Consider the following 22,699-nt stretch of genomic DNA (forward strand, 5'->3'; position numbering starts at 1 on the left):
CAGGAAATTACGGTTCTGAATTTTAAAAAAAATCAAAAAGTGCTATTGTTTTAGTCGTAAGTTTTTTATTTTTTTCAATTTTCCATTCTACGCCAAATTATTAGCTATTGCGACTAAAAAAGTTTGCTACAAACAAAATCATACAACTGACTGTAAGATTTTTAATTGCACATGTTCAAATATGAAACATTTTCAAATTTTTCTAAACACAAATTCACCCCCCCCCCCCCCCCCCCAATTCTTACACCATTCTTTCCTAAAAAATATTCTATACCTGCCACTGGGTTGGATCATAATGATTCAGTAACTCATATCCAGTAATGAGCAGATGCATCTGCAGTAGTACAGTTAAAAATGGTATTCTGCTATACAAAAAAGCACTCATGTATTCTGCTCCTTAATAGGCACTCAATTGATAAAATTGCAACATATTCAAAATAAAACATTAGAATTGGTACAAACACCTCAGTATATTGCCCTGTAGAGTCAATTCATTGTGAGACAAACTTGGAAACCGTAATGATTTTTACATCTGAACTACAGAAAATTTTTATATCAAATGTGCTATTAGTAGAAACCCACATATTTATTCTCTCAAAAATTATTATTTTGACAAACATCAGAGACAAAGGCGAAATAAATCCTTGTGCACCGCCTGCCTTTTTTCCCCTATAGACTAACTTTTAAAGCTAAAGTGTAACATGTTTAGGAGGAGTCTGGGTTAAGGAAGGACCTAAGTCTGTCTCAGGCTTTAACCTAGACGCCTAATCATTCCAGGTATCAACCCTACAGGAATGTTTGAACTTCAGACGGCGTAATAAAATTAATATGCTCGTACTTCTTAACGTAGTAGGTAAAAGCTGTTTATCCGCTAATCTTAACTTAAACTCGATAGCTCGCAGCTGCGTTCTGGGGTTAGGACTTCGTGATTACGTTAACTTCTGGCTGCCTTTTGTTTGCGACAGGCGACATGCCTCTCTATACATTCTAGAGAGCGACCCAATGCAACAGCTCGTGATTACTAATTTAATTACTTAGACGTTTTACTGATTCAATGATTTAAAATATAGTTAAATTAAATTTTTAGATACATCTTTATAATATTCTGGAGGTGACTAGCAGCCCAGTACGCGACAAAAGCAGGCACGTACCCCCAGAGGCGCATGTGACAAAGCCAAAAATTACCAAACATTCAATGCCAACCACAAAGTAGAAGTCTCCGATCCTTGCATAGTAGAAACCTTTCTGCGCAGCCCAACTATTCTCTCGGATCAGCCTCTTGTCCTGTATTTATCCTGCTTGCTTAATGCATTCAATATTACACCCCGCATGGCCAAGCTAATGTAAATACAAATGGAACCCTAGTCCAGTTTATAAGTATTTCAAATAATTATAAGACTTATTTTTAACTTTTTAATTCATATAGCTTCATTTGATTTTTTTAAAATTCATGTTTATTGCATAGTCTTTGCAAATAAATATATTTGTTGTATGTGATGCCATTCTTTTTCTGATAAGTAATTCTGTATGGAGGCAAAGGGTCAAAACAATGCCCAGTCTAGGGCCTGGGAAAGAAATGCAACTTACAGAGGCAGCTGGAATACACCTGAAAAAATCTGTACTCAAGCAGCTTGATTGGTGCTGGATTTATGATGATGTTGAACCATAGAATGCTGGATCTGTACGCGAGCAGCTCGATTAGTGCTAGATTACTGAAGATGTTGAATCGTAGAATGCTGGATCTGTACGCGAGCAATTCGATTGGTGCCGGATTACTGAACATGTTGAACCATAGAATGCTGGATCAAAGACCCCTCACTGTATTTCTTTATTTTTCATGTAATATTTATTTTAAACTATCTTTCTTAACATTATAGAATAGTGGGCGCTCTATAATCTCGCATTCCCTGGTTCGGTCAATTCTCTTATCTAGATCAGGCCATTCGAATTTGGATTTTTCAGGGGGATTCTAGGATTTAAAATCCCATCAAAAATGAATTTAGTCATATTGTTCAATTATATTATAAGGAATAAAAAAATGTAAACTGTTACATTATAATAATTTAATATAAAAAATAAATTTGGAGTTTAAAGATAGTAAAGAAGATAAATACACCTTTATTTTAAATTCAGAGGTAAATAGTTTTAAAAAAAATTATACAATCATATAATTCTTAATTTAATTATTTTTGGTGATTTTATTTTTAATTTAATAAGGTAGATATTTAATACATTTTCAAAGGCATGACCCATGCAACCCCTGCAGCCTGAGTGCACCTCTGGCTTTGCAGGTCATCGACTTGATCATTGTTCCCATTAGACCGGACCTTTACCTCTTCACCCCTCAATATTTTGAGGTTATCTGTATATTTGCATTTAGGACTTTACTATTCATATTTCAATTATAATAAGTAGGTGTTTGTTAGAAGAAAAAAAAAAGTGTCAAATGTTAATTTTGAATATGTACTAATGCATAAATTCTTATAAATGTTTCAAAACCTTCTTTCACCTTATGCATTAAACGCTTACTTTTTCTATCCTTACTAACCAGATATCGCACAGACCTTACTGACTTTCACTCGTCGTGAACAAATTCACTCAATAATGTAATCAATGACTCGTTTACTCATGGCTCACTTTGCTCCAGCGCAGAAGTAGATGACTGGTGTAATTATTTCACGGTTGCCATTGCTGTGTTTCAATTCGCTGTTGAAGTCTCGGTGAATGGCTTGGCCCTGCCCAAACAGTACTTTAGCAGGTTTCATCCTTAGATTGCAGTTTGCTTTTAATAGGCATTTAGGCTCTTTTTCAAATCTGCCATTAGCACTGTCCTTTTTTTGGCATGCTCTATTGCCAGATATAAAACTAGAAAGCACAAACGTTTAAGACACCACTTTGTAATGCAACAAAAATTATTTTTAAATGCATCTGATATCTTGTATTTTGTAAAGGAAAATTTGTAAATAAAATAATGGAAATACATTTTCATGTTGTACTTCTTCAAGATAGTACTCAGTTTCTATTACTAAGAAGCTGTAACTGCTCAATGTCATCTTGGTTTCAAGTGATTTTTGTTAACAATTTTTATATCATGTAATATTGAAAAGTTTAGCTCTTTTGATCTTAGCACATACTTTTATGGAATGACTTATTATTGGTGGCTGACTGCTATAAATAGTTTCTCATGTGAAATAATAATTGGTGTTATTATTGAATTATTTTTCTTTCAAAATAACTACAACTATAATAATTCTGTCAATAGACACTATTATAAGGTCTTAGAAAAATCAACAAATTATAATATTAAAATCAAATTTAATTAGGGGTGCACAAGTATTCAAAATTTTGAGTCGAGTTTTAAGTACTCATCTCGAGCCTAATTTTGAAGCTCGAAAAATTCGAGTAGTTAATTATTTGGTCTAGGGACATAATAAAACATTACCTGGAGTAATCTAGGATTATATACCTAGTAACTGTGAAGCTCGTACAACGGAATTCGGTAGGAAACATTATTAATTTATGCAAAATGTATTTGTTATAATTTAAGTACTTCAGCATGATTAAAAAGGTATTCCTACAATTTAAGTACTTCAGCATGCCATACATATATTGTCTCGCCATTTCATTATTAAATACTTGGTCTCATCAAGTTCATTACCTTCAGTGTCACAAATCTTGCTTCCATCCTTTCTCTCTTTACAGTATTAGTTAGATCCAAAATTCCATTTAGGTTCACTTTCTACTAGAAGAAATAGGTATTCTAGATGCTATATTTGTTTATAATTGTTATAATCACAACCTTATTTGTCCTTATATTTTTGAAGCCATTGGCATTAAAATTCCTTCATTTAATAGTTGCAATCCACCTTTCTTATATACCTTAAAAATACTAATGAAATTATATACAGACTTACTACGCATTTCAATCAATATGAGAACTTTCAATCAACTAGTGATTAGAAACATGTTAAAGATGTTTTATACTCTGCCCATCCATAATGTTACCTTTCTTTATTTTTTGTTATGTGTTTTTTTTTTTATCTAAGTTGTCACCTTGTGTAATAGTCTTGGTATTGTCCTAGTCAGGGGCGCAACAACTAAATTTCCAAAGGGGGGGGCAATATACCTTTTTATAAAGAATCATCAATCCCCCTTATTGAAGCGGGGGGTCCGGGGGTCCTCCCCCGGGAAAATTTGTATTTCAAGGTGGAAAATGGTGCTATTTAAGCAGTTTTACTATCTAAAAATTGATTTTACAGCACTTTCTTTGCCCCCGTTTGCCCCCACTTCAAGGTTTCAGAGGGGGAAGGGGGGGCAAAATACCCTTGCCCCCCCCCCCCCCCCCCTGTTGTTGCGCCCCTGGTCCTAGTAGGCGGTGCCTGTATAAGGGGTGGTGCCTGCATGTTGGTTTGTGCCAGGCCCAAAAGAATTTATTCTGTTGGCAGACATGTAACAATAAATAAAAATAATAATAATTAAGTACTGAATTTCATAGTGATGGTGGCTCATTTTACATAATCTCATAATGTATTTATGATTTTCATTTTTGTTTAGACATATTTTCTCATTGTCATCACAATTTTGTTTACGTTATCCTATACTAAAAACAAAAAATTTAACTTCTATGCAAGTGCCATACTCAAAATTTTGCAGAATTAGCTGCAGTAATAAATGTTTTTAAAATGGTTTTCGAATAACCTTTCCACATTAACATTAGTTATACCATGTGTCATTGAAAAGAAATAAACATACAAATATATCTCTCTTTTACACTGTGCCTAGCTGAACATAATAATGGCATACACAAAGACAAATGAACGAGTGACAAAATAAACATGGACGAAGCAATAGTTACCGCAAACACAATAGTTAGCATAAAAATAACTACTAAAGCAGCAATAGTTACTGCAGAAGCACAATAACTACCACAGATGCACCATAGTTAGCGTAAATAACTTGAGACGTATCCTGGACAAATGAAATGTTACAAAACTGTTCCTTCACCCACCGAGCACAATCACAATATTATCGTACGTACACCCTGAATATTATTGTACAGTATGTATAAAATGAAAAATGGTATGAAAAATTGTTTTTGTTGTAATGTTCCAAATAAACATCCTAAATTTAAAGTCTTTAACTGCAGTGCAACTGGATAAACATATTTTAGTCCTTGTGATTCAAAATATCATTTGAAAGAGTTTATTATATTTTTTTAATATGTACTAGTTGCTCAAAAAAATGTTTGTAATAAATATTCAAATACCTAACTTGCATTTAAATATTATCTGTAAAATTCTTTTGTAAATCTAAATACTGTAGGAAGGGTTGTAGACTATTATGCAGTTAGCACCATGATAGTAAGTAAAAAACAATCATGAGATATACTACATACAGTATGTACTTTTGTGCCAATATTTTATGTTAGTTGAGCTTAAAAGAAAAGAAAAAATACTGACTACTTGACTCTAAAATACTTGAGTTTTTGCACTACTAGACTCGACTCAACATTAAAATATGCACTTGTGCACCCCTAAATTTAATATAACTTATAATAATTAACAATGGTATACAAAATGAGACTTTTAATGTTAAAAAGCCAGGTATTTGACATTTATTCTGTACTGTAATCTAAACGCGAGACAGACTTTATGCCATTTACCCTGTACTGAAATCTAAGCGTGAAACAGACTTTACACCATATACTCAGACTGCAATCTAAGTGTGAGACAGACTTTATACCATTTACATATTCTGCACTGCAATCTAAGCATGAGAGAGACTTTACACCATTTACTCTGTACTGAAATCTAAGCGTGACACAGACTTTTCCGAGCTGCCAGTAGTCAGCCACCCGTAGCGTCAGATCATGCCTGTTCGAGCAGCGAGCTGCGAGCAGAGACGGGCAGGCAGCCCAAAGCTCGAGACTGCGTTGGAGCCAGGCTAAGCCCTCTGGAACGGCCCATTAGCAGGGCTTAAGTTTAGATCTGAATTTGAAAGGTAAATCTTGCTGTTAATGAAAATCTTACTGTTGGGTGAAACGGAGTATTAGGATCTGCTCTTAGCAAAGGTTGGTGTGTGATGTTTTGGTAAATTTGGTATCATGGTGAAATTGATTAGGATTTTACAAAAAAATGTGTAGCAAATATCAGGTCTGAAGAAATAATAGGGTTGAAAAAAAAAAGGGTTACTGGTAAAATAATTAGTACAAACATTTTAACAATAAAAAGGATTTAAATAACATTCAAAAAATAAATGAAGCACTTCATACAGAGAACTTCTGAATGCCTACACAATATTCACAGACTAATGTGAGTTCTGTTTCAGTACGGGAAAGAACTATAAGAATCATTGCTGAACGCACTGTCTCGTGCTCCAGCTACTGGGCTGATGCAAGTTCCAACTTGACCTTCAATAGCTGCTGATACTGGTCCTGGCATCGATGCAACCGGAGCTGCACGTTGGCCGCATCCACGGCCCACTCCAAGGCACCGCGGAAGCTGCTCTGGGCTTGGCGCAGGTTGCGAGGCACCAGCACTCCGAACCACTGCAGTGGATCCACCGCCCTCTCCACCTCCTCCGCCCCTCCGTCGAGCTGCCCGATGTCGGCCGGCACGGTCCTGACCAGCTGCAGCTGCCCGTCCTGCAGCGACACCTTCGCCTGCGCGCTCACGTCCTGCTCCCCGCACGGCAGCTGCAGCGTGGAGATGCTCGTGTTGCCCGAGATGTAGCGGGCCTTGGCCAGGTTCAGGCAGCCATCCTTCATGGCTTCCGACAGCTGGGCCTTCACTCGCAGCTGCTCCTGCATCAGCTCCAGTACTTCCACCGCCAGCACGTCCAGTTGTCGGCACACCGCGTCCATCTGCACAGACAAGAACTCCAGACTTCTTGTGCTTACAAGTCCTCGCATCAACTGTGGAACCACGGATCGAGAGGCTGTGTCACACATTTGTTATGGTAGGAAAACCCTACCTAACGAGAATTCCCCAAAAGGCAGGACAACTGCAATACGCGGGAGTTTAAGAGGTTGCATGACTCCTAGGCCCCAGGAAACCCGAGACTCCAAGTCGACCGAGCCCCTAGCAACAAGGCAGTGAGCGCTGATTGGCTCAAGATGATGTCACTTCAAGTCTGTGCTGATTGGCACTTGATGATGTCATGCTGGGTTCGCCGGGTATAAATACGGGTTTGTTAGCAAGCAGCAAGCAGAAGGTGCCTGGCTGCCAGCCAGAGGCTTCGGCTTAACATAGCTCCGAAGAAGACAACAGTTCGTCACGCTGCCGCCATCGCCCACGACGCCCGGAACTTCGCTACACCACGCCGCTACCGACTTAGAAGAATCAGCACTCGGGGCAGAAGGGAATCGCTGCTCCGCCACGAGAGTCAGTCACTCTGCATCGAGAGGCAACAACCGGACTCTGCCTGCGGCGGACGAGACGCCATCTCCAGAGTATCACCTCCATCCGCAGCCGAGGTGGGACTTACGCGAATTTCAACAAGCAGTAAGTGGAACTTTAACTTTTCACACTGGACCGGGACTTAGCCGCAGACGACATAATAAGAATAAACGGACTTAACCTCAGACGCCACGACTCGCTACCAATACTCGCCAGGAGCGAGTAGGAACTCGCTAGGCGAGTAATTTTGTGAAAAGCTGCTAATCAAATTTGAAGTCCTCAGGGGTGGGCGAATACCCCCTGAAGGAAAATAGTGAAGGGAGCAGACTTTTGATTAGGGACAGTCGACATCGACGTTGTCCACATACGGCAAAGAGGGGTTTATAAGTAGCATTGCCGAACTTACCCGGAATTGACTTTAAACATAGAGTAGTAAATTGATAGAGACAGGACTGAGGCGTCGGATAACCGGAAATAGAAAGACGACGAGTTGGCCGCACCTCAATAGTGTGTAGGCGAAAGCGCCACTAGGGACCTTACTTAAATGTTAAATATAATAAAAATGGAGGGCGGACCCAAACTTGTGGCGTAGGTCTTAGTCTAATGCAAGTGTATGTTCTAAATTGTGTGTCAGATAAAGATTGTGTATAATTGAGTAAAGTTAACTCTAGTTTGGAATTTTGGTAGTAACAGGAATTTAATTCAAAGAAAATAGAATACCAAATTTATATTGTTTGTTGCCATAGCTAACATAATCGCAAAACGTCAGGATTATTATTTGTTGTTATTACGAGATTATTGCATCAAATTAAAAGTGTGTAATTTGTGTTCACAGAGATCGTCAGCCATTTGCAGTAAACCTGTTTCAGCTATTGAAGCAAACTGCGACGTATCACTACCAAGTTTGCATGTTTGTCGTGTGCTATATCATAACCAATAAAAGCGTCTTGTACACAAAACTGTTTGAGTTTCTTCGCAAGATAAAAACCCAACCTATCTCCCTTGGCAACTCTGTTCGAGTTGCTGCAGGATATAACACATTGGTCAACTGTACACAAGCACGCTACTAACCTAGGTTGTTTCTGATCATACAGCTAATGAGATAAAAAATAAATAATTCCAGTTAATTTAATTATAAAAAGAGATTATACATTTATGGCCAATCAAATTACAAACACAGTGATGATTTAAATGCTATAAAAATAAGAAATATGCACTAGTAAAATTTCTGACACAATACAAAAAATTGTTATTAGTACAAAACTTAAGAACTATGTAGGTACCACAATTTCAATGTGAAAAATTTTGAGCAATCTTTTGAGTAAAAACACTCTGCATGTGTGTCTGGTATATGAAGTGATTTGGTATCAAGGGGGTAGTGTAAAGTAGTTTGAATACTTTTATTCTGCTTGTCATGCCCAAATTTAGTTGATAGCATTTCCACAAGTGTGCTAAAGACTGACTTAAGTCATGCATGACTCAGACTCTTAACCTAAAAGTTTCTAACCAGCTAGTGTCATAATTGCCTCATTTTCCAATATCATTGTGCATACTTGCACACAAAAAAAAAAAACTTTTGCTAACTAATGGATGCAATAACCAAAACTAGTAGAATACAAACGAGAGAATACCTACCTACACCAGAGCAAAAATATCTCACAAAAAAAAAACATGACTAGGTTCTGCAATTTAAAAACTTGCATACATCTGATTGCACATTGTCCAAAGTTTTACTATGTTATTTATTTAAATTCATCTTAATGTAGTAGTTGCAACACAGGATGACCATTTGTTATTTTTTTTTTCCTTATTTTGATTACAAAATATAAAATTAGGCCTATTAAAAATTCACTAAGTAAGCGGTGACACTTATTTCTGCATTCTTCATTTATTAGGTACTTAACTGTCTAATAAAGTTTTATTTGTGCTTGACTCCACCTGATGATTATCCATGTAACCATAGGCTATCTTTGATGTTATTTTGAATTGCTTCTTTACAACAAGAAAATAGGTGTGATTATGACTATACAATTGCTAAAATGCAAACATCAGCAATTTTCATTATGTCTTATTGAATACAATTTATTCAAAATATCCCAAATTTTAAAAACAAAATTAATAAACTAAGTAAAACTAACAAAAATATATAAATTTACAAAGGCCTAAGAATTAAGTTGAAAATAAATTAAATGTAACTACAATGTAATTTTTATTTTTAGGTCAGCTGTAATTATAAGTAAAATTAATAAAAATACTTTTTTAAAAAAAATTCCTTTAGTATAACATTGTTGTGTTATTATGGCATGTGATGTAGCAAAATATTGTTAGTATCTTTTCAATGGCTGATGTTTAAAATCTGTCAGAAGTATGCTTGTAAGTAATTTTTGAGTGAACATATTAATTTAAGAAAGAACTTTAAAATCCCAAAATGTGTTTTGCCTGCAGCTAGTTGTTAAAAAAATTATAAGAATATTCCACCAGCCATTTTTTTTTTCTTTTTCTCAATTCAGACTGGATTTGCTTGATACTTTATAACAAAATTGCATCACTCTGCTTTCTGTAAAACAAGCAGGGCAAGCACAAAAAGAACAAAAATTGGGTCAAGTCTACATCTCGATACCGGTAAGCAGTATGGTCTATTTATAGTCAGAAAAAAATGTAGGGGAAAGATATGACATAACTGAAGTTGCCCAACGATAACGGACTTGAATGGAGGAATGAAGGGCATTACAGTATGCAATATTGGTAAAAGTAAAAGAATGGATATCGTTGTGAAAAAAAAAAAGGATAAATAGTGTGAGTTTAGGAGTGAAAATAGCGATTTTAGTACTAGTAGGAGCGATGTAATGAAATTTGTAAAAGAAATAGTAGAAGAAAATTGAATATCTTGATATTAAGTAAATGTTTAAATAGGTAGTATATAATAAGTATTTAGTAGGTAGTAATAAAATAATTGAATATGTATGGAGAGTGTAAAGGTTATGAGAAAAAGTAAAGTTCACGTTTCTTTATATTGACTCAATTTAATGTTACGGTGTAGGAAATGAAGGAATGCTTGTGATTGTAGAACTGATGAGGGAAGTGACGGTGTTTCGCGTTATTGAATAAATTTTATGGTGGAATAGCTAATAATATAAATATATATAATAAAATATTATATATAATTATAAATATAAAAAATACATAATTAATATATACCAGAGTACTACTATTAGTACTCTCATATATATTAATTTTACACCAAAAATATTGGCCATTCCACCAATAAAATTTATTTAATATTGTGAAATACCAAGTCACTTCCGTCATCAGTTCTACAATCACAAGCACTCATTCATTCCCTACACCATAACATTAAAATGTATCAATATAAAGAAACATGAACTCTCCTTTTCTTCATAACTTCTAAACTTGATAGTACATATATGAAATACTGACATAAAGCCTGGAAAAGGTTTTTTTTTATAATGTTTTGAAATGTTTTCAAATGTTCTGGTATTATGTGGTAGTATTACAGTGGAATCTCATTACAATGTACCAGAAAAAACTTAATAATGAAAATAGTACTGAACTGTTACTACATGTTAAAACATTTTGTTGGGACCTGAAAATATATACTTTAAAGTTAAAAATCATTTATAGTGTGGTAGGTACTTTATAATGAGGTTGAATTGTATGTGTTTATTTTGTTTCTTGTGATAGAAGAGAGGTGTGTTGGGTTTCATTAAGTAGGTTAGTGTTATACTCATGGGAAGCCTACGATTCACGCCGAGTATTCGACATACCCGAACATTACCGAATACTTGCCTTCGGGTGTCTTTGGAATTCTTTTGTTTAGGTGATAAAACATCTGTTTTAAATGCCGGACATAAACATATAAAGGTAGGAAGTTTCATAACAATAATACAAATTAAGCAATTTAAACCAAGACTAATATTTGAGTAAATATACGAACATTCTTATCTTTTACATTTGTCTTGCAATGACAGCAGTTAAGGGTTAAAAATACTATAAAATATTTTTTATTATTGCTTAGGAATTACGAATATAAGAAATAGCTATCCTGACCTAACCAACCGTTCAAATGATTTCACAGTATTTTTAATGTAGCTATACTAACCCAATAACCCAACCAACCGTCTGCAATATTCAACAGTAATTTTTTACACCGTTAACATATACAATGACGTATTCATTACTATGTGATTCAAAACACTACTTTAAATGAAATGTCAAAAATAAAACTTTCTTAATTAAATTATATCTGAACAAACAACCAATAAACGGAAAATATAAACAGTAATATCTTCTTACAACTGCAATATGCCGTCATATTAACTACTTTTATTATAAAACAGTACCTTCATTGACTAAAGTTCTCCAAAATAAACACAGATTGTCTTTTCTACATCATTCACCACACAGTTCTGAAGTAGCTTCGTTATATCCATCGTCAAACTCACTTAATTCATAATGCATGTGCGTTCCATCGTCATACTCACCCGCGCTATTTCACCTAAACAAAAGAATTCCGAAGTCACCCGAAGGCAGGTATTCGGTAATCTTTGGGCATGTCGAATACTCGGCGTGAATTGTAGGCTTCCCTTACACTCATTGAAGTAATAACAACAGAGCGAAATATTTGGTGAAAGGACAGCTAAATAATTTTTTTTATAAGTTTACATTGCAATATTATAGGGATATTAATGAAGTTGCCAACAAGGCGATACTGAAGTAATTACGACTTGTACATTCTTATGTCGCTGCTTTTCCGCAAATAAAATATTAAAATTCTGAAAATGGTTTTTTTCAAACCTTACAGTCATTTCTCTATTCACCTTGAAACCAGCGTTTCTAATTTCCTACACTGGTTTCTGAGAAATTACTGTTTATAGTTTACATTACAAAGTCTGTGAATTGATGTGGCCACTGCCATTTTGTGTTTTAATTGCTTTGTTGATCCTAAGGTTCTCCCATGTATAATAACATGTATATTATGTATTTGGATTTCTTGGCACTGTGGAAGTTAAATAAATATAGAAAAAACTGTGAGTCCCTATTGTGCTTCCAAACCCAAGCATCAATCCTGACAGGTTGTTTTTTAGCATGTAGGCACGGAGCGCCAACTTGTAGCACATAACCCTGATGTAAAAAAGAATTGTCATTACATGTATCAAATGTAATAATTAATTTTTTACATCAGGTTAAGCGCTATCACACGTAACAAGTTGACACTCCGTGCCTCCATACTGCGAAAAACATCCCTGTCAAGGATTGACGCTTGGGTTTGGATACTCAGTAAGGACTCATGTTTTTTAAATACTTATTTTTCATTCACTGCATCACAAAATCCAAATACATAATATACATATTCTTATACGAACAACCACAGAAACAACAAAACAATTAAAGCACAAAATGACAGAGGCAGCCATTTCAATGCAAACTTTTTAATGTTAACTATTACTTAATGGTAATTTCTCAGAAATCAGTTCGAATATATAATCTTTATTTTCAGAGTTGAACAAGAAACTTCTGTAATTAGTATTGAATAACAAATTTTTTTTTGGAATTTTATTATTTTATTTAAGAAAAGCCACAACGTAAGAATTTCACAGGACTGGGAGGAATTCACATGACTGTTTAGTACAAGATTGTTTCTAGAAAAAAATTACATTAGAGTACGGAAATTAATATAGCTTCGGTACCATGTTCTATACTAGAATAGGTAGGGCTGAAGTATAGTTTAAGATACCTGAGAAGTTTTAATTATAGTATGGAAACAATATATAAATGCAGTATCGTATAACATACAAAAAGGGATGACATTGTAATATAGAATACGATATTGAAGGTAATATATGAAAAGTATTGTGTTTTATAGAAATATTGTGTTCTAGAATATTTAATGATCTGCCCCCATTAGATAGAAAGCCCTAAGTACGAAGAACAAAGGTTTACAGGAAATGAGGAAAACATTTTGAAAACCACCTAAACTGAAGGTTAAGCACTATAAATTTAAAGATAACGGTAAATATTTACTTGGGCGGTATTTCCGAAAAAAAAAATGTTAAAAATCCGAAAATACCTTTATTTAATGCTCTTCGACGTCCTCTTTTCATTAAAAGCGGCGGAGATTATAAATTCCAAATACTTTAGGAGATATCGAATTTTTAAATTTCTTCATATGTAGTTGAGCGGTATTTGCGAAAAAAAATGTTAAAAATCCAAAAATACCTTTATTATATGCTCTTCAACTTCCTCTTTTCATTAAAAGCGGCGGAGATTAGAAATTCCAAATATTTTAGGAGATATCGAATTTTTAAATTTCAGCACAAAACCAGCGCATTCCTGTGGCGTGCGTGCAACATTGTTTCTTGTTTACGTACGAGTATCTATTTTTTTATCGGATAATGATGTCACCGTCACATGATTGTTCGTGATAGGCCAGAATTCAAATGAACTAATAAGTGATTATTTAGTTCAATTATTGTTTAAAACGGTGTTTAATTACCGCCTCCAACTTATGTGAGTTTTTAACGTTTCTAATTTTAAAGTCTTATTTGTTATTTTGATATTGTTGCGCAAGTAATAAGTAACAAAAAAAATTTACGTGAGTTGTTACTGTACATCCTTTGTTACGGGTTTGTTAGGTAAGGTCAGTTACATTATAAATAATTTAAAACTAAAGAATAATTAAAATTAATTCACATTATTTTTAATATCACCTTAGTTTGAAAGTATTTATAATGTAACTGACCTGACCTAATCGACCATTTTAGTTTACTGTTCACCCTCTGTCCGGGTTTGTTTGGTCAGGTCAGTTACATTATAAATATTTTAAAACTAAACAGCCATTAAAATTAATTCACAAAATAATTTTTAATGTCGGCTTAGTTTGAAAGTATTAATAATGTAACTGACCTGACCTAATCAACCATTTTATTAATTACGTATTCACGATTAACGTATTCACGAACACACGGCAAAATAACAAAAATGGCGCCGCTCGAATGGTTCCACATGTCTTGTATTACAAAATTAAAAAATTCGATATCTCCTAAAGTATTTGGAATTTCTTATCTCCACCGCTTTTAATGAAAAGAGGAAGTTGAAGAGCATATGATAAAGGTATTTTCGGATTTTTAACATTTTTTTTTGCAAATACCGCTCAACTACATATGATGAAAATTAAAAATTTGATATCTCCTAAAGTATTTGGAATTTCTTACCTCCGCCACTTTTAATGAAAAGAGGAAGTTGAAGAGCATTAAATAAAGGTATTTTCGGATTTTTAACATTTTTTTTTCGGAAATACCGCCCAAGTAAATATTTACCAAGATAACTCATCACTGTATTGGATTTAGGGCTTTACAATGTCATACAAAGGGTGTATTACAAAAAAAAAAGTTAAATAACAGTTGGACTTAGGGCCTTTCAACTTATCAGAGCAGTGCTATGGTATGTATATAATAAATTACCCAAAAGTTAGTCTCATAAAGAAACATATTTAGTGCATTACAAACGTGTGAAAGTTTCCCACCCATAACCCATAAATGAAAAACTAATATGAGTGTTAATAATCAGGAGGGCCAAAAATGTTTCATAGGAAGGCAGCTTCCAAATTGGCCCCGTTTAAACTATTTTTTTTATTAATTATTTAAATAAATATAATCTGCTGATAGTTAGATAATTACCTTTCTTCAACTGTGCAGTACATCCACAAGGCAGTAAAAGAGTGCAAAGTTATGAACACATTCGATTTACGTAACTACAGACAATACGCATCAAGTGTACTGATCTTTCGATGAAGAGCTGTAAATTCGTACTTAAAAAATAACACTAGCTGGACTAGTAAACACTAACGCCAAATAGTATTGCATTTTGTATCGCGCTGATTCAAAATAATATTTCACTCATTCATACATTTTTTTAATGGTATTTTTGTTAGTTAACATAGTGTAGTAACCTTGCAAACAAAAATTTTCGCTATCTTTATTTTACTGAGTCTAAACAAATATTTATAAACCTATTATCATTATAATTTACAGTTTATTTTATTAATTATATTACTATTTCTCATTGTTTTATTGCAATATGCGTGTTTTGCACGAAGCTCCATTCTCTCAAATGACGTAAGTAATATTTAGCGGTTGTTGACTGTCTTTGGTTTCTTGTTCTCGTTTGTTTGAATTCTTCCTGTTTCCTGAAGAATTTGTTGTATATGGCTTAGCCAAATGGCGGGACAAGGAGTAAATCAACCTAATTTGTGCCAACAAGATTTATCGGAACTTGTAAGTGATTAGATTATATTTTTTTGCTTGTAATTTCTTAAGTAATTAATTTCAGTTTTTATAAACCTACCTTGCGTAGGTATTTCACACATCTGGTGCCACGCTCACAGGGTCCAGCGTATGCTCCATATTCATTTCTTAAGAAATTTGCAAGCGAGTTGAATGTGTTCTCGTTTGTCTGTTAAATTTGCGAGCGAGTTGAATGTGTTATCGTTTGTCTGTTACATATTAGCATTTATGGACATCTATAATCTAAATATACCCTTCCCTGCTGAAAGTAAGATAATGATTACTTTTTTCATACTGTCATTTCTTTTCGAAACGTGGGGCAAATTGTTCATAGTAACTCTAGAATACGGCAGTATTTTATAGTTGCATATTGCTATATTAGCTCAAACTGTACTCTTGTTATGACGGTCTGTGTATTTGACGAGTGTTTTCGCCGGTTCACTTTAATTTTTGGTTCTTATTTTAGTAGTTGAGTGTTTATTTTTACTTGTATGCACTTGCACTAATATTACGGACTGGATATTTTTGAAATACACAGGTATTCGTAAGATTAATTTACAATGTGATAGTTACACTGAAGAGAGATCACATTTAGTGATACCACATGTCTGTTATTAAAACTGTTTTGGTGTAATAGGCTGTAGTTAAGGCCCACCTACAACAATCAGAACCGTGGGCATGCTGTGTCCCATTGAAAACTGCCCTAGCTGTATCTGAATACATAGGAATGTATCCATGGCAAAAACATCTCTACATCCCTTAGCAAATGCAGTGACAAATTAAAGGATCAGAGTGGCCACTCGACCTGGAAAACCTGGAAACCTGGAAATGTCAGGGAATTTCATCAAAAATCTGGAAATTTTTCATTGAAACAGGATTTAAAAAATATTACTAGTAAAATAGAAAATGAAAGGTAGGATTTATGTTGAATTTGTGTTTTCGAGACCTCGTGTTGTCTCGTAACATTTTGCGGCTTTCATACATTAAGTTGGTGCACCTGTCTCGCTATTATTTTATGGTTTGTAAATCCGTTATTCCGTTCTGTTGTTTGCAAGATTATTAGGCCTTCCATATAACCATCTGCGCATGGCTTCTTACAGTTAAATGGATAGTTTTTGTTAAAAAATGGCAGGATACGTCGAAGGCTGGCAAGTGTTTTTAGTTTTGGTACGTAAATATGTCGATTAAGGCTGACAAACTTTTTAGTTGTGGTACGTAAATATTTATTTGTAAAGACAAAGTGACAAGTTTTCGTCATGTCGTGCTTCAAACAAAAAAAAAACTAGCTTTAATTATAAATGGCTTGCGTGTGAAGATTTTTCACAATGGTTACTTGAAGACGAGTAGAATAAATTTTCAGCCTGGTGTTGTTATTGCATGACTATGTTCAGCCTAAGCAATATGGGAAAACAAGCCGTGATAAGCCATAGAATGGAAAAAAAACACCAAGAAGCAGCTGCAAACCGTAAGAAGTGTGTGGAAATAGACGTTCTATTAAAACATGGACAAAGAACATCTGAAGCTTCGGTTAGTAAGTACCCAACGGATACCACTGAACCTGTTAGTCCAAGTCCAGTGACTGATATGCCTAAGAAAACTTTGCATGCTTTTCTATTAAATGATAGAATAACCAAGTCTGAAATATATTGGTGTTTGCATTCTGTGACAGAACTTAATTCATTTAGGAGTGGTGCTAGAAGTGCTGACCTTTTTCCAATACTTTTCCCTGACAGTGAAATAGCCAAGAAAATTCAACTTAAGAGGACTAAAGTTGCATATACAATAGTACATGGGTTAGGGCCTTATTTCAAAACACAGCTGGTGAAATTGATTTCAGATTGCAACTATGTGGTTGTAGGGTTTGATGAGAGTCTAAACAAGGTGGCTCAAAAGCAGCAGGTGGACCTTTTCGTAAGATTTTGGGACTCTGAAAAAAATGAAGTTTCATCACAGTACTTTACGTCTGCATTTCTTGGTCATACAACGGCTGCTGATTTGCTTATCCACTTTAAAAGCTCTCTGTCTGATATAAATTTAAGTAAACTTATACAAGTGTCAATGGATGGCCCAAATGTCAATCATAGATTTTTGAAAGATTTGTTGTTTGACTTAAAAGGTGACGACCCTAGTAAGCCGACATTACTAGATATAGGATCTTGTGGTTTACACACTGTCCATTGTGCTTTTAAAGCAGCTATACGTGAAACTAAGTGGGAGATGGTTGAATTTTTGAGAGCAGTCTACAACTTATTCAAAAATGTACCTTCACGAAGAGCAGATTATATACAATACACAGATACAAGAATATTTCCTATGAAATTTTGTTCTATTCTTTGTGTAGAGAACAGCAAAGTTGCACTTCGAGCTATTGAAATTCTACCTTGTTTGTCAAAATTTGTGGAGTGTGCAGTGCGGGATAAGAAAGCATATACTAGACAGAATGAATGTTTTTCTGTTGTTTCAAGATGTGTCAAAGACAACCTGTTTGGAGCAAAACTTTCATTCTTTTATTCTCTTGCAGGTTTGTTAGAATCTTTCTTGAGACAGTTTCAGACAGAATCTCCAGTGGCTCCATTTCTTCATTCTGCTCTCTTCTCATTGGTACACACATTGATGGTACGTTTTGTTAAGGAAGATGTCATTAAGAAGAATTTTCTTTCACCAGGCAAACTTATTTTGAGCACAGATAACTTGCTACATGCAAAAAATGTTGATGTTGGTTTTGCTGTAAGAGATGCATTACAAAAAGCAAAAGGAGTGAAAGAACTTAAGATTTTGGAATTCAAGCAATGTTGTCGCCAAGCTCTAACTCAATGTACCACAAAATTGTTGGACAAGTCTCTGAAATTCAGACTAACTGAGGCACTGACATTTCTTGATCCTGCTGTTGCTACTAAATCTGTTCTGTTCAAGAAAAATTTGGCATCATGCTTGGAAATATTGGTGAAACACAATTGGTTATCTGGTGTGCAAGCAGACAGCATTCAGCGTGAATTACATCTTCTTCTAGAGTCAGAAGAAGTGATTGGATGCATGACTGCATTTGAAAAACATTCTCGCCTCGATCATCATTGGATGAAGTTGTTTAGTTCACACAATGTTTCAAGCCAAGTAGTTAATTTTGTTAAATTTCTACTGATAATTTCTCATGGAAATGCTAGTTTACAGAGAGGATTTTCGGTGAATGGTGACTGTTTGATTGAAAATCAAAAAGAACACAGCCTTGTGGCGTTAAGACATGTGCACAATGCAGTTATCTTAGCAGGTGGGGTTGAGCATGTAAAAATAACAAAATCAATGATGCAGTTTGTTAGGAATTCCCATGCAAAATACCTTGAGGCTCTGTAGACACAGCAAGAGCTGGACAAAATTGAACATGATAAACACCAAACCAAAAAGCGACAAGTAAAAGAACTAGAATTGTTGGAAACAAAAAAATTGAAACTGGTAGAAGATATGAAGAAGGAAGTTGATGCCATCAATGCAAAAATAGACATTATAAAAAAAAATTGAAAGGTTAATGTAGTGTGTGTTTTTTTATGTACATAATTTTTTCAACTTTCTATTTTTGAGGGTGTTAAATAATAAAGTGTCAAGTTGAAGAATTTGTTTGTGTTGTGTGATATGCTACAAAAAATGCAAGTACCAGCAGTTTGAATAGGTATGTACCTAGGCCTGAATATATCTCAATTTTTGCTTTAAATTTTAATTAATATTGGAATTTTAACTAGGCCTACACTGTGCATTTTTTTCTCTTTTTAATTTTCTTTTTAGAAATAAATATTTAGCATGATTTGTCTGCATGCATGTGTTGTTTACAACGGGCCTTATTTTTAAATTAATTTTGCCGATGATTTTGACTGGTCAAAAAAACCTGGAAAAGTCAGGGAATTTTTTCAGCTGAAATGAGTGGCCACCCTGAGGATGCATTTCTAATGGATGTATAGTATCTGAATACTTTTAGTGCTAGCATCACCTGTTGACAGTTGGTTGTACTTATGTGCAAGTAGCTATTTCGAGTCGTGATATCTATGAATATTAAACAAAACGTAAATAACAGTAACCAGTTAAAAAAATTTATTATAACATGGATGTTATAAATGTTAGAGAACAAAATAAAAATGTTATGAATCTCAAAATATTTAAATTACTTATAATGAACATTAAATACCTCTGTTATTTTATTTGCCTTAGGGGAATTTTATTATGTTTTCATTGGTCTCTATTTGGGTTCTCACTTATGCTTTTAATGTTTTTAACAAATATGCCAAAGTTATGTAGTATATTTAAGTACAAACAAAATAAAATTCTATTCTGAAACTAATAGAAGTAGGGACGCATCAATAGATGCAGGTGTCGTCCCTGAGAATCTCTATTTAGTGGATGCATTCAGGGATGCATAAGCATTCCTTGTTAGAATTCAGAAGCAATGCAAAGATGGCCACCTCCACTTTGATGCACTTCAATTGGATCCCTTAGCTAAGGGATCCATTAGGCTAGTATTCAGGATGCAGCTCCTTCACCAGAGCGCTGTAGATATAAAGCACCAAAACAAGTTTTTTTCAATAGTTTTTGTTTGATCTTCATGCATTGTAAATGAGAATGCAGCTTTTGAATATTTGAATATTCATTTAACTTGTAAAAGTCGTATTAGTTCAATAATATTTATTGATTTGGTAAGGCAAAAGGAAATGCTAATAAATGAATTCCAATCACTGCCAAAAATTTATTTTTGTGTTCAGCCTTTGAAAAGTGTCATTCGCAAATGGACAGTAGTATCAAATGGCGTATCAATATTTAGTCTTGGTTGTCTTGGCTTCCTGTTCATACCACAATGTCCATTCTTTTCAGTTTACCTTTTTTGGAATGGTATGAACCTGAAACAGCAAATATCATGAGTATTTTTCTTCTATACTACCAAAGAACACAGATTGGGACAAAAAGTTCAAGTTGACTAATGTATTCAAACCAGGGAGATTCGGACTATTGCCCACACCTTCCATGACATTAGAGGGTCACATGGACCAATCAGCGATCAGTGTCAGACAATTTGGAACATTGAAATTGTAGATTGGCGTTAACTTCCTTGCTTTAGTGACAAAACTGATGCAACACAACGCTGGGCAAATAGTAACTCTTGTAAGAGTTCTGGAGTACGAGCAGAGTGAGCACGGAACGGAAGGCATACCTGCCCACTGCTATATTTGTTCTGTTCATTATTTGAAATAAATAATAAAACTGTGGATAGACATATGTGTCTTGCATGTCTTCTCAAGGCCGGGCTACATTCACATCACATACATAGCACACATGCGCATAAGTTGAAAGTACACGAACAGATAGCAGCTGCTACATTAGAAAATTGCACACGCCCTGGACACAAAAAGTTGTTGAACTGCTTACTTTTCTCTGTGCTGCATGCTGAAGTAGAGGTGGGTTGTTACAGCAATTTTCGGTATCTGTTCCAACCTGAAACTGATACAGTAATGTACCTAGTTACAAGTCTCTGATACTTCTGTATCAGACGGTCCCAGGAAGCAACAAAGCTCCGCGTACGCAGACCGTGCGACCGGAAGGAGAATCTGATACATTATTTATCACGCCCGGTAATTCTTTACCTCTGTTACTCTCATGCCCGCCTGATACAGCCAGTATCAATCAGTTCAACATTCACTGGAGTTCGTCCTGGCCGTGTATCACCATGTACATTGTTGCGGGCTGTCATGCTTTGTAGTTAGTATCTTTATAGTGAAATAAGGAATGGATAAGTGCACGAAAAAGACTTCATTTGTGTGGAATTTTTTTACGGAAAATAATGAGTTTGCTAATTGTAATTTGTGTAAACAAAAACTGAGTTATAAATCATCATCGACTAATCTGAAGAAACATTTGAAACGTAAACATTGATATAGTATGCTCACTAATGTACGTATCTGTTTTTTTTTTTTTAATTTTTAATTTTTTATAAAATAGTAATCTTTTAATGTATGAAAACACTAGTTACTAATTGTTTTCGGAAAAAAAAGTCCTAATGTTGATTACATCTGTTATTAGTGTCAACTGAGGATTTATTTGCATTTTCATAGCTGTTAGGTGCACAAATATAAATATTATATCTTGTATTAATGTACTTTTTAATATTAAAATTTCATTAGTTTTATTATTGAACGAGTCTGTGCACGCACTGCGCTCTGAGCGTACTTTGATGTGGGACAATAACCAAACGACTCGTAACAATTTCGCTTTGCGCCTCTCCAACGCCTTCCCCTGCACTTCCTCCCCTACATTATTTCCCTTCTTTATCCCTTATTCGTCGTTCCTGCTCCCTCCCCTTTCACAAGCTCCGCCCAAGTGACCGTCATCTGCGATCGGGTTCTGCGCACATTGGCCGTGGTGTTGTTCCAGGCGAATTCTGAACTGATACTTTTCAAGTGTACTCGTTTGCCGTTCCTGATACAGACGCGTATCAGTGCTCAAGTATCAGGTTGATACTTTTCGACCCACCTCTATGCTGAAGAGAGTAGCTATAGCTACCTATATAGTTGTGTTGTTAAAGCTAAGGCAACATGTATTATAATAATTGTTGGGGTTCTAAAGTGGCCATGTAATCAATGTTAGGCCCTAAATATTGTCCATTGTTTTTACTCTTAGTTAGCTTTGTACTTACTAAGGTTTTCTGCTAGTTTTCATTAACAGTCCCATGCTAACTATAAAAAGAATTTTTTTTTCTACATTGTTGAGCGAAAGAAATTTAGGTTAGGCCTATCTAAAAATTATTTTATTATATTATATATATTTTGCAGATTGACAAAGAAGCCTCAAAATAGGCAGACTTGCAGTACAGAACTTCATTGCTGATATATGTTATATATTTAATTTTCTTGTTATTACTACTATTTGTGGGCTTTTCAAAACAATTTATGATGATGACACTGTTATTATGTTTCGTCTTAAATTACTTAAACAGATTTTTATCAAAGATAATATAATGTCAATTTT

The 22,699-nt window shown here is 34.6% G+C and overlaps 2 protein-coding genes across 2 annotated transcripts in view; one reads left to right on the forward strand and one right to left on the reverse strand.

Moving 5' to 3' along the window:
• Nucleotides 1–6,214: 6,214 nt before the first annotated feature.
• Nucleotides 6,215–15,534, reverse strand: LOC134542348 (coiled-coil domain-containing protein 115-like). Its single transcript, XM_063386515.1, has 2 exons — nucleotides 15,095–15,534; nucleotides 6,215–6,862 (listed from the first exon to the last, which is right to left on the reverse strand). Exon 2 carries the CDS (start codon nucleotides 6,860–6,862, stop codon nucleotides 6,380–6,382), a length of 483 nt encoding a protein of 160 aa, XP_063242585.1. The 5' UTR covers nucleotides 15,095–15,534; the 3' UTR covers nucleotides 6,215–6,379.
• LOC134542347 (eukaryotic translation initiation factor 2 subunit 3) overlaps nucleotides 15,518–22,699 on the forward strand; it is an 89,462-nt gene continuing 82,280 nt past the window's right edge. Inside the window, exon 1 of the mRNA XM_063386514.1 lies at nucleotides 15,518–15,691. Within this exon, the coding sequence (XP_063242584.1) occupies nucleotides 15,635–15,691 (57 nt within the window). The 5' untranslated portion in view covers nucleotides 15,518–15,634. The remainder of the gene's footprint in view (nucleotides 15,692–22,699) is intronic.

This window comes from Bacillus rossius (assembly GCF_032445375.1).
Source record: "Bacillus rossius redtenbacheri isolate Brsri chromosome 4 unlocalized genomic scaffold, Brsri_v3 Brsri_v3_scf4_2, whole genome shotgun sequence".
NCBI classification, from domain to species: domain Eukaryota; kingdom Metazoa; phylum Arthropoda; class Insecta; order Phasmatodea; family Bacillidae; genus Bacillus; species Bacillus rossius.